The sequence below is a fragment of the Triticum aestivum genome, chromosome 5B (genome assembly GCF_018294505.1).
Source record: "Triticum aestivum cultivar Chinese Spring chromosome 5B, IWGSC CS RefSeq v2.1, whole genome shotgun sequence".
In the NCBI taxonomy this organism is placed as follows: Eukaryota; Viridiplantae; Streptophyta; class Magnoliopsida; order Poales; family Poaceae; genus Triticum; species Triticum aestivum.
The window spans coordinates 648,512,782-648,525,163 of record NC_057807.1 but is presented as its reverse complement, the minus strand read 5'-3'; the positions used below and the strand labels follow the sequence as shown (position 1 = coordinate 648,525,163).

The following is a 12,382-nucleotide window of genomic DNA, read 5'->3' as shown; positions in this document are numbered from 1 at the left end:
AGGAGACGCGCGAAAAAACGACGCGAGCTGACGCACTGAGATCGTTATGAATACTCCATTGGCAGCAGATCAATTAAGCCAAGGTGGGCGTTGCAGTTGCACCGGCACAGTGCGGCGCTCATTGAGTAGGCCGGCGAGCGCCTTCTACTCGATCAGGGTCTCCGATTTAATAAGCCTCCGGGGAGCGGTTACGAGAAGAGCACCCAAAGCGGCAACGAGTACGCGGCGAGCGGCATGGCGCATTCAGGTGCTCCACCAACCTTCCTGACCTCCTCGCCCTATACATATGTCTACAGCACTCTCTCCAGCCCACGCATCGTTCGTCGAGAGCGTAGAGTACAGCACAATGGCGCCTAGCACTCGTAGGGCCAATGCCATCCTCGTCGTGGTGATGCTCCTCGCGGCTGCCATGGCAGCGCTGGCAGCCGACGTGCTGGTCGCCGAGGCGGCGGCTGAGGTGTCGTGCGGGGACGCGGTGAGCGCGCTGATCCCGTGCGGGTCGTTCCTGGTGGGCGCCGTCGCCGGGGCGCCGAGCGAGAGCTGCTGCCGCGGCGCGCAGGGGCTGCGGAGGACGGCGGGCACGCCAGGCGCGCGGCGCGCGCTCTGCAGGTGCCTGGAGCAGTCCGGCCCGTCCTTCGGCGTGCTCCCGGACCGCGCCCGGCAGCTACCCGCGCTCTGCAAGCTCGGCATCTCCATCCCCGTCAGCCCCCACACCGACTGCGACAAGTAAGCCCTCGCACCACTTGCGGAGTGCACTGGGGATTTTGCATGCATGGAAAAATGCTAGCTCGATCGTCAAACTTGTTGATTCACATGGCGCATTTGCATGCATGCAGGATACAGTGAGCGACCGATCGGCGGGCGAACTGATGGTCCGACGCATGCACGCGGGTGGCGTGAAGTGATGGCACGAAGTGTTCGATGGAGGAGTTCATGGCTGAATAAATTGCTAAACAGTATAACACAGCTACCTAGAACCCCTCACAGCGATTTAATATTTCTGGCCGTCAGATCAGGCTAATGACGTTCGAGATGGGTCTATCCTGCCACAAGGTGCCTATGGTCGTTTTGGCTCACCGTAGCAGGCCGCTGCTCCGCATAGCGATCTGGGAATCCTCTCATTAATCAGGCCGGCTGAACGGGACAACCTACGTAGGCCCAAAAATGGATGGTTGAGGCCCATAGCGTTCATCCCTTGCCTCTTCGTCTCTCCGGAACCGGCGTTCTTCATGCGTTCCTCAGCACTGTCGCGACGCGATATGTGGCTGTTGTTCTGCTCATCTCCTCAGATCCTCGACTTATGAATCAGCCTAGGTCCTTTCTTCTTTTCACCAATACGGCGATCGTCTCCTCTGGATCTGGTCCGCGAGCTGCTTAGTTTCAACCATGCGGCACCGACCCACGCTGTCAGTGTCCTTCTCCAGCTTTCCTCGGCGTGCATGGGCCTCCATGTTGTTCCCTGTTTCCCATAGATGAGGAGACGAATTGTTCAATGTATAATCTGTCATCTAGGAGCAGGGAGTGGCTTGGCGATGATACAAAGAGTTGTCAAGCGGTGACCAACATGTCCACTTGACTTTCCTTTCTTTTTTTGGGTTTTATGTTGGTCCACCCCTGTTGCTTCACTCCTCGTTGAGCTCTTTCAGTGTTTTCTTATAACCCTGTTCGATCTTTTAATATGCCTTTTCTGATTTGCCTTTTAGCAGGTTTCAGAGTTTGCGTAATTTAGAACAGAATCATCAAACAAGTGAAGACTGAAGAACGGAGCACCTGATATTGGAAAAGTCCAACCTTATGTCAAGTTCCTGATAGTAAAGTTTCAGGTTGCAAACCGTGCTCAAAAGATAGAGAGCTAAATCCAAGGGTAAGCCATCACATTTTGAAACCAATGATCAAACTGGAGCCATCGCTCAACATTTGTACCAATTTCACTTGCCTTCAGAAGATCTGGTACAACATGAATTTGTTTTTCCCTTGAGACCCTTTTGTTCCCATGATTTATTTATTTATGCTGAAAACAATGTGTTGATTGCAGCTTGAAGGAAGTGTTTATTCTCTACTTGTACACACATAAATTCATGGTCGGTCATGTAGGCAAAACCGATCTGAAAAGATAAAATTATTCGTGGTAATATTATGATGAAACTATTTTGTGTGAGAAGAGAACTACTGTGACGAAACTTGTACTGCAGGTACCTTTCCGTTTCCGACAACATTCTTATAGGTGGAAAGAGAAGAAACGACGATGACAGAATTATCAATGAAATATTTTCCCGTTAAATGATGCAAAATGTCATGCCATCACATCATATACTTTGACTACTTCGGAGAGTAACATATCTAATTTTCCCTGCAAAGATAGTATTTTATTTGGATTGCCATTTTCTTCACACATTCTGACTTGAAGGAATGGGTCATGAAACTATATAAGGGAATCAAAACGTTGTGGTCCTTTTTCTTGAATCAGTTGGAGTAATGAAAAAAATCCATTCAAGGAACGGAATTTATAGGAACCATGTCAACTCACTGTATTGGAAAAATCTTGGTAACTATGTATATATTCTGTAGTTCTATAGAGAAGATAGCCAATTATTTGGAGACATTCCAACCAAGAACTCATCTTGAGAGTTGGACTATGTGCAAGAGCAGATGTTAGCTTCAGAAGATAGTCTCTAGATTATTTTTTCTTAGATTGGAGTTTGTACATTTCTTGCTCTGGTCAGTTCTCTGTTAAATCTCTTTATCAATATATTATTGCTAGGAGAGTAGTGTTCCCTTTTAAGTTTCTCTGGAAACTAAAGGTACCTTTGAAAATGAAGGCTTTTATATGGTTAGTTATCAAAGGGAGGATCCTGACCAAGGACAACTTGTGTAAAAAAGGCTGGAAAGGCACCAACAAATGTGAATTTTGTGGTGCCAATGAATGTATTGATCATCTGTTTTTCACTTGCTCTTTTGCTCGGTTTTTATGGAATGTAGTTGGGAGTGCTTTGGGAAATCCCCAAACACCCCTATCATTCTTTGACTTTTGCCAGAAGTGGCTTCCATAGTATACAGGGAAAGATAGAGTGGTTATAGCTATTGGTACGGCTACTTTGTTGTGGTCGATCTGGAAAGCTAGAAGTGAATCTTGCTTTCAAAGTTCTTTACCTAAAGATCCTACTGACATAATCTTCTCCTTATGTTCTGTGTCGGATTCATGGGGTGTGCTACAGAAAAGAGGAGTGCAAAAAACTCTTAAGGAAGTGACCAAGAGGTAGGTCCAGATAGTGAGGGACGTCTTCAAGTGTGCTTACGGCCGGGGCCCTGCTATACGGAGACTCTGTTGAGCAAGTGTTGAAAGATGTAGCATTTGTGATGATCCTCTCTTGTTCTTTTGCTATAGCACCCTGTAGGTGCAGAGTCTGGTATCTTCAGGTTGTAGGAGTTTATTTCTCCCTGATGCAAATTGTTAGGCAACATATGGAGCGACGGAGCTTTGGGAGTGTTCTTTCGCTGTAGCATCCCGTAGGTGCAGTTTGAAGTGCCTCAAGATGTAGGAGTAGGTCTTCCTGGTGCATATGTTAGGCATCGAAAGTTAAGTTTGTATAAGACTTGATTTGTATGCTGTGTAATGAAAATGGGGGCCGTGTGGCCCCTATGATCGAAAAAAATGTTTGAACAGGAAAATCATGAACACAAACGCAATTATGTGATCTGTGGATCAATTCTAATTATCGGTTGATGATTATACCACGCCAACCATATCAAAATATTGTTATTTGAATCAATGAAATTTCATCAAATATTTTTATCATCCAAACTTTCTTTATTGTTTCTATTTTTTAGGATGAACGGGTGCGGCAACGCGCACCTCCATGGTCTAGTAGTACCTGTATTTCGCCTGCCCTGCTACTACTGTAGTCATGGTTGAATAATGGATTGGTCTCCACTATTAATCTTTCGCATTCGTACGTACCTAACTGGATTGCAAACCTATTCACGTATCTCTCCTTAAAACCCGCACCCAAGGAATTACCACAACTCGCATAAGAATGTTGCTCCCCGAAACAGTTCATCCACGCACAAATATCACATTCATATTTGTGTCGTGGAGGCTGAGAGAAGGGACGTCGACAATGACATACGGCAGAGCAATGCTACACGTACGAAAACTTACGCAATGCACACTTCAATTGCTAAAAAACCTCCTGGACAAATGCACAAACGATGAGCTCGAGGTCGACGGAGCGAGATAGCCGGAGGGCACGCGCCATTGTTGCTTCTCGCCGGAGTCAACGACGTCTGTGGAGCTGGGCTTGCCGGTGGTCGACCGGTTCGCTTCTGAGCTTGAGAGGGGTGAGATGGGGTGATCGAACGGCTGCGCGCAGGGTGATGGTGGGGCTGGCGAGGCGACCGACCCAGGCACGCGATCGATTGGCCGACGCCCAGGGCCCAGCATCGTCCTTGCCGTTTGCGTTACCAGCAGCCGAACCAAACACGTAGTGGTGTTCCATATAGTCCGTCTCAAAATGTAAACTACAACGCGATCGGGGCACCGCCGCCTCTTCATCAAACGCCCACAACCACAACCACAACGGCGGAAGCCGCGAGAACGCCGAGAAGGGACGCTGCGACGGGCGACGGCGCAAGAACGTAGGGAACTAGTAGACCTAGCTAGAAGCCAGTAGCCACGTACATAATAATGGAAAGGATAGCAAATTAACTACTCGATCTGACGGCCGGATGTAATCCTGACGCCTATGTATAACCTAGCGATCAGCGATGCTTTGGGCCTTTGGGTTGGGAAGTTGGCATGCTAGGCCATTAGCGCTAAATAAACGTATAACTACGACTATACGACAGTCGACAGGTCAGCCAGATATACATATATGTCTAAACTACTATACTTAGAACCTAACGAAACCTATTAGGGCGTCTCCAATAGTTGTAAGATAGGTGTTGGTAAATTTGCCACCTAGGACATAGTGATGATGTGGCATGTGTTAAATGTGGAGAGAGAGCAAAGTTGTATGTAGATTAACCAACAACCTTTGCACAAGCTCCAAGGTGAAATAGAGAGCAATCACATTTATTTTCTCACCATCTATTGGACATCTTACATACAACCCATTGGAATAGTTGTATGATAGCTTGTTGGTTGATGATATGGATATTTTACCAACAAGACTAACATACAACCTGTTGGAGATGCCCTTAGGGGGGCGAGGCAATGGGGGTGTCTGACCCCTGCTCGCACCCCCCCTGTCTCCGCCCCTGTACTCGGGAGTACTAGCTGAATCACTATTCACTAGCCCTTGACATGAGGAAGGCTGTGACTCTGCAGCAGGGAAGCCTGTAGGTGGGGTTGCTGGCTGCACCCTGGAGGTCTATGACCCGCTAGAGTAATGGCCACACCGCGCCTACCTTGACTTTTTTTACTTTGACGAACCACTACGTCTGACTTGACTTGGTGAGCGGGGATGCATGCAAGTGCATTTTGGTTAATGTTTTCTACCGACGTGCAGGTGCAGGTGCAGTTCCAATCGCAATGGAAAATTTGTCGCTCCATTTCTCCATTTCCAGGGCCAAGGCGAAAAAATTACTCTGCTCCATTTTTCAGCCGAGTTGCCGAGCGCGCGTGAGCCAACTTACGATGGAATTTGTTTCTGCGTTTAGGAGAAGATGTCGTTTTCTTTGCTCACGCGCTCAGATCAACGAACCAAGTTTTTTGCCAACAAACATACATACGACTCAAGCGTGCACGCACTTGTTGTCCAACCCTTTTCCCCCTGATTGATCTCTCTTTCTTCAAAGTGAATTAATTGTTTTTTTTTACTTTCTTTCTTCTTTAAAGCGAATTAACTAATTTTAATTTTTTCATTCTCACGAAATAACAAAGTCTCACAGCCAAGACCCTAACATTTTACACAAAACACCCTAAAGTTTTCGCTTCATTACAAACAAGGCCAAAATTTTGACGGCAAACCCTCACAAAAAAATTCGGCAGCATAACGCGTGGGGACATCAGGTGAAGATGTCTTGTAATCTTATTTAGCTTCTAACATAAATCAAGCCTCCAAAGAAGCGACACTAAGCAAGTTTTTTTTATGGATTTTATTAGCTCAAAATGGACCATAAAGAAGATACGTAGCATAATGAGCACACACCCGATCTCTGCATAACTAAGATGCACACAGCAGCCCGACAACATGTCAAGTCATTGAAGACCAAAGCTATGCAAAGGTGAGGAAAAAGGAAAAGAAAAACCAAGGCGATCAGATTTGCGATCGACAAGCTACAACAATGACCATATCCGCACTAACCATCTCATGACACCACATGGACAATGAGGTTCTTCAACGGCAACGCCTTCCGGAAGGAAGCGACACTTAGACGCCGCCTCACCGGATCCAACCACAAGGCCATAGTCTAGATTTTCACCCTGAAGATCAGTCTGAGCCAATCCAAGCAATGCCTTCAAGAAGGTAACGACGTAAGAAAAGCGTCGCAGTTGCGAGGTATAACCACTCGGGTCTCACCTAAGATTTTGCCCCGGAGCTCAAGACCGGGTGCTCGAGTAGCACCATTATGGAAGTCACCCACGTGTTGCCGTTACCACGTGTTGCTAAAAATCTCCTGAACAAATGCGCAAATGATGAGCTCGGGGTCGACGGAGCGAGATAGCCGGAGTGCACGCGCCACTGTTGCTTCTCGCCGGAGCCAACCACGTCCGTGGAGCTTCTGAGCTTCCCTTGGGAGGCCGGCTTGAGAGGGGTGATCGTGCGGCTGGCGAGGGAAAAAAATTCTGTGCGGACGGGTTGCAGACCCCTCGCTGTGCATACCCTGTGTGAGATGATGCCACGTGGTCCACCTCGCCATCCGACGATTCGCTGCTCATCCGCTCGCTTCCTTGGTTCTCTCGGCTCAAGCGCCCCTACATTCGGCTCCAAAACTGCCCCGCAGCCTCTAAAGCTTCGGCTCGGCTGGACTAAGCGCACGATCCCTACCCATCTGGACTGCAATCAGCTCAAGCGCCGCCGCATCCCTTGTCGCAGTTGCCGCCACCGCCGTCGTAGTTGTCTCTATCGTTCGCCACCGGCCGATCTTGTGCTTCCGCCGTTATCTCCTTAGTCCCACTCTTGCCCCTTGTCCGGCACGGGATAGCAGGAGTTTGGCTGCCAGCCAGACGACGCGGGTACGCCTTCAATTCCCTTTTTCTTCTGCTCGCAGCTGCTCCCTTTTCTCATGTTCATTGTTTTTGGTTTCCAGTGTCCATCTATTTCGTTCTAGTGGAAGTGGTGACCAAGCTGTCAGGAATCGTAGCTGTTCAGGTTTATGTTCATTATCTAAGCTGAACATAATCAGATGTTCAGTACCCTGAACCTAATTGTAGGTGTCAGGAAGTGGTCAGTACCTAAGCTATTCGTTATGTTTAATACCTACGGATAACCTAATTGTAGGTGTCAGGAAGTGGTGACCAAACCGTTGATTAATCACTGTTCAGTATGTTTAGTACCTAAGTTATCAGGAATCGTAGGTGTCAGCAGAACAACCTTGATGATGTAAATAATAGCAACACAAAGGATTGTCTCACCCTCGACCAAGTCTCCTCCATGTGTTTCACTTGTCAAGTTGCGATCTTGCGATGTCATAGATACCACATGCATACTTCACTGTCTAACTGAACAAACTTGATAATTCATTCTTTGCAGAAGAAATCGAAACAATCGGAACAACTTTAGCATTGGAGAAAAGGAGGCTGAGAGGAAACCATTGGAGAAGATGGAATAAGAGATCACTTAGGATCTGTACAAGTAGCCAGAAGGGGCAATGTTGATCAAGTGGAAAATATGCAACTAGCTGAACGTTTAGCTATAAGACATGCTCTGAACTTTGCAGCACAAGCATGTTTTCAGAAAATGGTAATACCATCAGATTGCTTGTCGTCGATCATCAAGATGAAGAGCGCAAAGCAAGACAGATTCCATACTAGCATCATTATTGATCATATCATATGTAAAAGCCTGAAATTTGTCGTGTAGCTTTTGTCATGTAGATATGTCATGTAAGGAAGCATCTCATGTTCTGCCAAAATCAGCCAAACATGATATAGGTTCCTGCTGGTACTGAGATTGTAAGGACCAAATGATGTAAATAATAGCTAATGGAATGTCTTTTGATTTCGTGCAAAAAAAAGTCTGCATCTGTTATCTGGATGTCTTTATAAATCTGTAGTTAAAAATTTATAATTGTTTCTCTAGTTTCTCTCATTTGCTATTCAACCACAGCGAGGATGCTAATTTTTTTGTTTAGCCCTAAACTTCAGTTGAAGTCAGGACTGAACGCGTCATCTTGCTGGCCTCCTTCTCCTGTCATGGTGGCCGTGTCCTCCTGCTGACATGACTCGTGGCAGATCCATAGTACATGTCGTGGCGTGCGACATCATAGACATCGAAAGATACAAGGTGGAGGAGCAATTGTTCTCATCAACGAGGTTTAATGTTTATGTGCTGCAAGCCAGAAGAAGAACCACCATGGTCGTCCTTGGAGGCGACGGTGTCAGATTCCGCCATGGCCACTCCCAACCTTCTCCACTCTGAGATGCCGATCAGACTGCTGCAGCACGACCTGTGGCGGCCGCGGCTGTTACTCCGGCCCGATCCGGTTATGGGAGGGAGAGGACGCGTTGGGCGCGCGGCGGAGATGGTTACCGTTCCGTCCGCTCCAGTGAGCGTCGAGCCGGCGAACTGGCCACTAATCCAATCGCGTAGAGGACAGTGTTCCGGTCGCTCGACCATGAAAAATTCATGATCTAATCGCCGCTGCACCGAAAAAGCAGAAGCTACCCGTATCTGTTCGGAATCAATCGCTGCGTAATTGACGGAAGCCGGGACCGCACGTAGATGGGCAGTTTTGGAGCCAAACGTAGGGGCGCTTGAGCCGAGAGAACCAAGGAAGCGAGCGGATGAGCAGCGAATCGTCGGATGGCGAGGTGGACCACGTGGCATCATCTCACACAGGGTATGCACAGCGAGGGGTCTGCAACCCGTCCGCACAGAATTTTTTTCCGCTGGCGAGGCGACTGACCGCCCAGCATCGTCCTTGCCGTTTGCGTTAACAGCAGCCGAACCAAGCACGTAGCGTTCCACACAGAAAAAACACGTCCTCCATATAGTCCGTCTCAAGAGTCAAGAAGTGAACTACAACGCGATCACCGCATCTCAAACCCTAGCTAATACCCCCAACATTCGTTTCGTCTTCGCCGATTCATAGCCATGTATACATCTTCATCCTGGCCGATCTATCCCCGTCCTCTGCCCTCCTCCACCTACTGGTCCGCAGGCGGCCCGCCAACGGAGAGCTCATGGATCATGCTGGAGCGCTTCTTGTTCCGCAGGGACGACGTCGACGACGGCTCCTTCCCGGAGGAAGCGGCCGCGCCGCTGAGGGCCAACTCCGTCACCTCCCTGGGAGACCTCTTCACCGTCGCATTGCTCCCCGCCGCGCCTCCCACCTTCTCCCGCCTCTACGTGCACTGGCCGCGCGGTCCACGCAACCACGACGGGAGGGGTAGGGGAACCGAGCTCCTGTCGGCCCACGGGGACCTTCTCCTGCTCAGCCTCACCTCCGAGGTGAGCCTCGACGACAAAGACACCTACAGGGATCCTTACCGGAGGGACTACTTCGTGTTCAATGCCGCTCTAGGCGCGTTCAAACGGCTCCCGGTGTGCACCGAACCCATGGTGACCGAACTGTGGGGCAAGGGTGCGACCATGAAACGCCACTTCAATCGTGACACCATCGGAATACATTGCGGCATGGACGGTGACTTCAGCGTGGTGCAGCTGGCCAAGTTTGATGTTTCAGCAATGCGCAGGGCACGTATGGGAGCAGAACTATGCGTCTTCCACTCACCTCCGTGGACGACGGCCGATGGTTCTCATGATGATGTTGCCAAGGGCGAGTGGAAGATTATGACGCTGCCGATCATACACACCAAGGAGGAATTCGCCGATCTGACCGCATGGTCAACCGATGCTACCATTGTTTCCAAGGACTGCGTAATCTGGGTTGATTACCACCAAGGGGGTATCATGTCCTACATCCCACGTCATGATGCACTAGTTGAAACAAGAGCACGAAGTAGCATCTCTTATAGCCGATTGCCTATCAACAACCGTCCTCGGAATTCTTCACGAAGCGGAAATACCCTTGAGATGTACCGTAACATGTGTGTCGCTGGGAAAGAGGGCACTCAGCTCAAGTTTGTCGACGTTGCCCGTGACGATGTCTCCTTTTTTGGCCCGCTCGCAGCTAGTTCTAGCTTCACCATCACATGTCATACTCGGGCATCATCAGAAGATAATGTTTGGCACAAGGATGCGGCGATTACCTCTCAAAAGTTTCAGTATTTTGTCGTCCGCAAGCGTCTTCTCTCTCACAATGTCGTGCCCATGTTCCCTCTTGTGAATAGGGACGAGCCCAATCACATACACTTGATCGTGTCTGAGCCAAGGGACAAGGTTGACAAGCTTTCGGTCGTTGTAATAGATATCATCAAAGAGACCTTAATTTCAGTTTCTCCATATATTCAAGGAGAGGAAGACCTCGCTGGCAAAGATGCGGACATGGTCAGGCACAGGTGCCGTCTTCTGCGGTCCTTTCTCCCTGTCAGTTCTCAAGCTTGTTCTCATCTGATTTCGCCTGCGAAGTATTAGTCTGCATGTCACATGTCACACAATTGTTTTTGTCGATCTTTTTAAACAAATTTTTAAATTTAAATTTTGGATTTGAAACTTCTAGGGAATGATTGAAATGTTATTTAATGTAGACTAAAATTCGAAAAAATCTATTTCAAATTACTCATCATCTCTGAAATTTAGTGAAACATACGTAAAATTTATACTTCCTGAAAATTGAAATAAAACATTTGGAAAAGGGTTTCTAACACATTTTTCTCAAAATCTTTATTTGTGTAATATTCAAAGTTTATTTATTTTTAAGATTTATGGCTCAAGAGATTCACCCCCCCCCCCAAGTTCTAACTCCAACTACTAGATGCAACTTCAATGTTTTGAGTGCCCCCCCCCCCCCCCCGGGTTCGGCTCCTCTACAGTCGTGCTGTAGCTGGTAGGATCCATCGTTCATTTTAATCCAAGGGCTCAATCGCTGTGTGACAAACCTCGCACCGGCCATTAAAAAAAAACCACACCCCACATTGTTCGCCTCTCCCTGTCTTATCTCCTTCCTCTAGAGAGGTCTGGCCACTGTTTTTCCCCAACGCAAGCTTGTACTGCTCCGGCGATGTCTTCCCTTCGTAGGCTTACCTCTTTGCGCTGCTTCTTATCCATCCCCGTGCCCCTATGGCTTCTACCGGCTGCTGCAAGGAATGGCCGGGGGATGAAGGTGCTGCGCGAATCGACCTGGGACGCTGCTGCCGCACAACAGCGAGCTCAACGAGCCCGACGACGACGGCAAGCAGCGACCTGGAAGGGGAGGAGGGGCACGCCTGGGCCGTCGCGCTTCCTCGACCGCTGCGACGCCCTCCATGATGGGCGCCCCAAGATTCTTCGGCCGCAGGAGGCGTCTGACGGCAGCGGCACGTCTCCGGTCAAATCCAATGGAAAAACAGCCCTCCTGTCCGGCCAAGCGACCAAGCCCCAATAGTAAAACCCAATGGTCGTCGCGCAGCAGGTGAATTACTTGTTGTTAGCCTGTTAATTAGAACTGATTTCTTCCTTTCTTCATTGTTTGTTCGTCTTGTACTGCTGCTTTCTTGATGTTAGAAGAGTGAAAGCAGAGCAAGTGAGAGCATGTGATTTTTTGATCATCCATTAATTCTTCACGGCCATATGATTAGTCAGTAGCCAGTAGAGGTACATGCATGTGTACTGAGTTTAATTTCAGTAACTTTGTGGTCACTTGCGTCTCTGTCAAATTATTCAGATCACTAGTTGAAGAAGTAGTGCCCATGCTTATAATCAACTAGTGGGGTACCCCAACTAGTGGTACTAGGCTACTAGCAGTCCATGTTGTATCTGATTGTACACCCTATATGGAGATAAAAAAAACATACTTCGGTACATATCTCTGTAGCTATGTCACTGGAAATATTAAAAATGATGAGCACTCAACATATCAGTGTTGCAGCTAACTGAAATTAAACTGATTGTGCATGTCTTCATAAACCAAGAGTTAACTGAAATTAAACTGATTGGAAATGACGAGCAATCAACGGTCAACTGATTGCGCCTTATGTGTGTTGATTCAATTATCCCTTCTGCATCATCTGTCGATCTAACAAGACAGCACAACACACATGCATCAACCTATTGTCATACCCCATGATAGTTTTGCAAGTCCCAAAGATCACCGGCTTCACTCTAAAATTAAAGGGAGA

The 12,382-nt window shown here is 48.1% G+C and overlaps 1 protein-coding gene across 2 annotated transcripts; it reads left to right on the top strand.

Moving 5' to 3' along the window:
- The first annotated feature begins 237 nt into the window (after positions 1-237).
- Positions 238-1,978, top strand: LOC123113890 (non-specific lipid-transfer protein A). 2 transcript variants are annotated; one of them, XR_006456280.1, is made up of 3 exons: positions 238-726; positions 837-956; positions 1,707-1,978. XR_006456280.1 is itself a non-coding variant. In XM_044535210.1 (2 exons), exons 1-2 carry the CDS (start codon positions 287-289, stop codon positions 844-846), a joined length of 450 nt encoding a protein of 149 aa, XP_044391145.1. In that variant the 5' UTR covers positions 238-286; the 3' UTR covers positions 847-1,978. The 2 variants fall into 2 exon arrangements, 1 of the variants encoding a protein (XP_044391145.1); XM_044535210.1 differs by having other exon boundaries at positions 837-1,978.
- Positions 1,979-12,382: the final 10,404 nt, after the last annotated feature.

Coding starts and splice junctions, on each gene's coding strand:
- LOC123113890 (XM_044535210.1), top strand. CDS start 287: ATGTCTACAGCACTCTCTCCAGCCCACGCATCGTTCGTCGAGAGCGTA.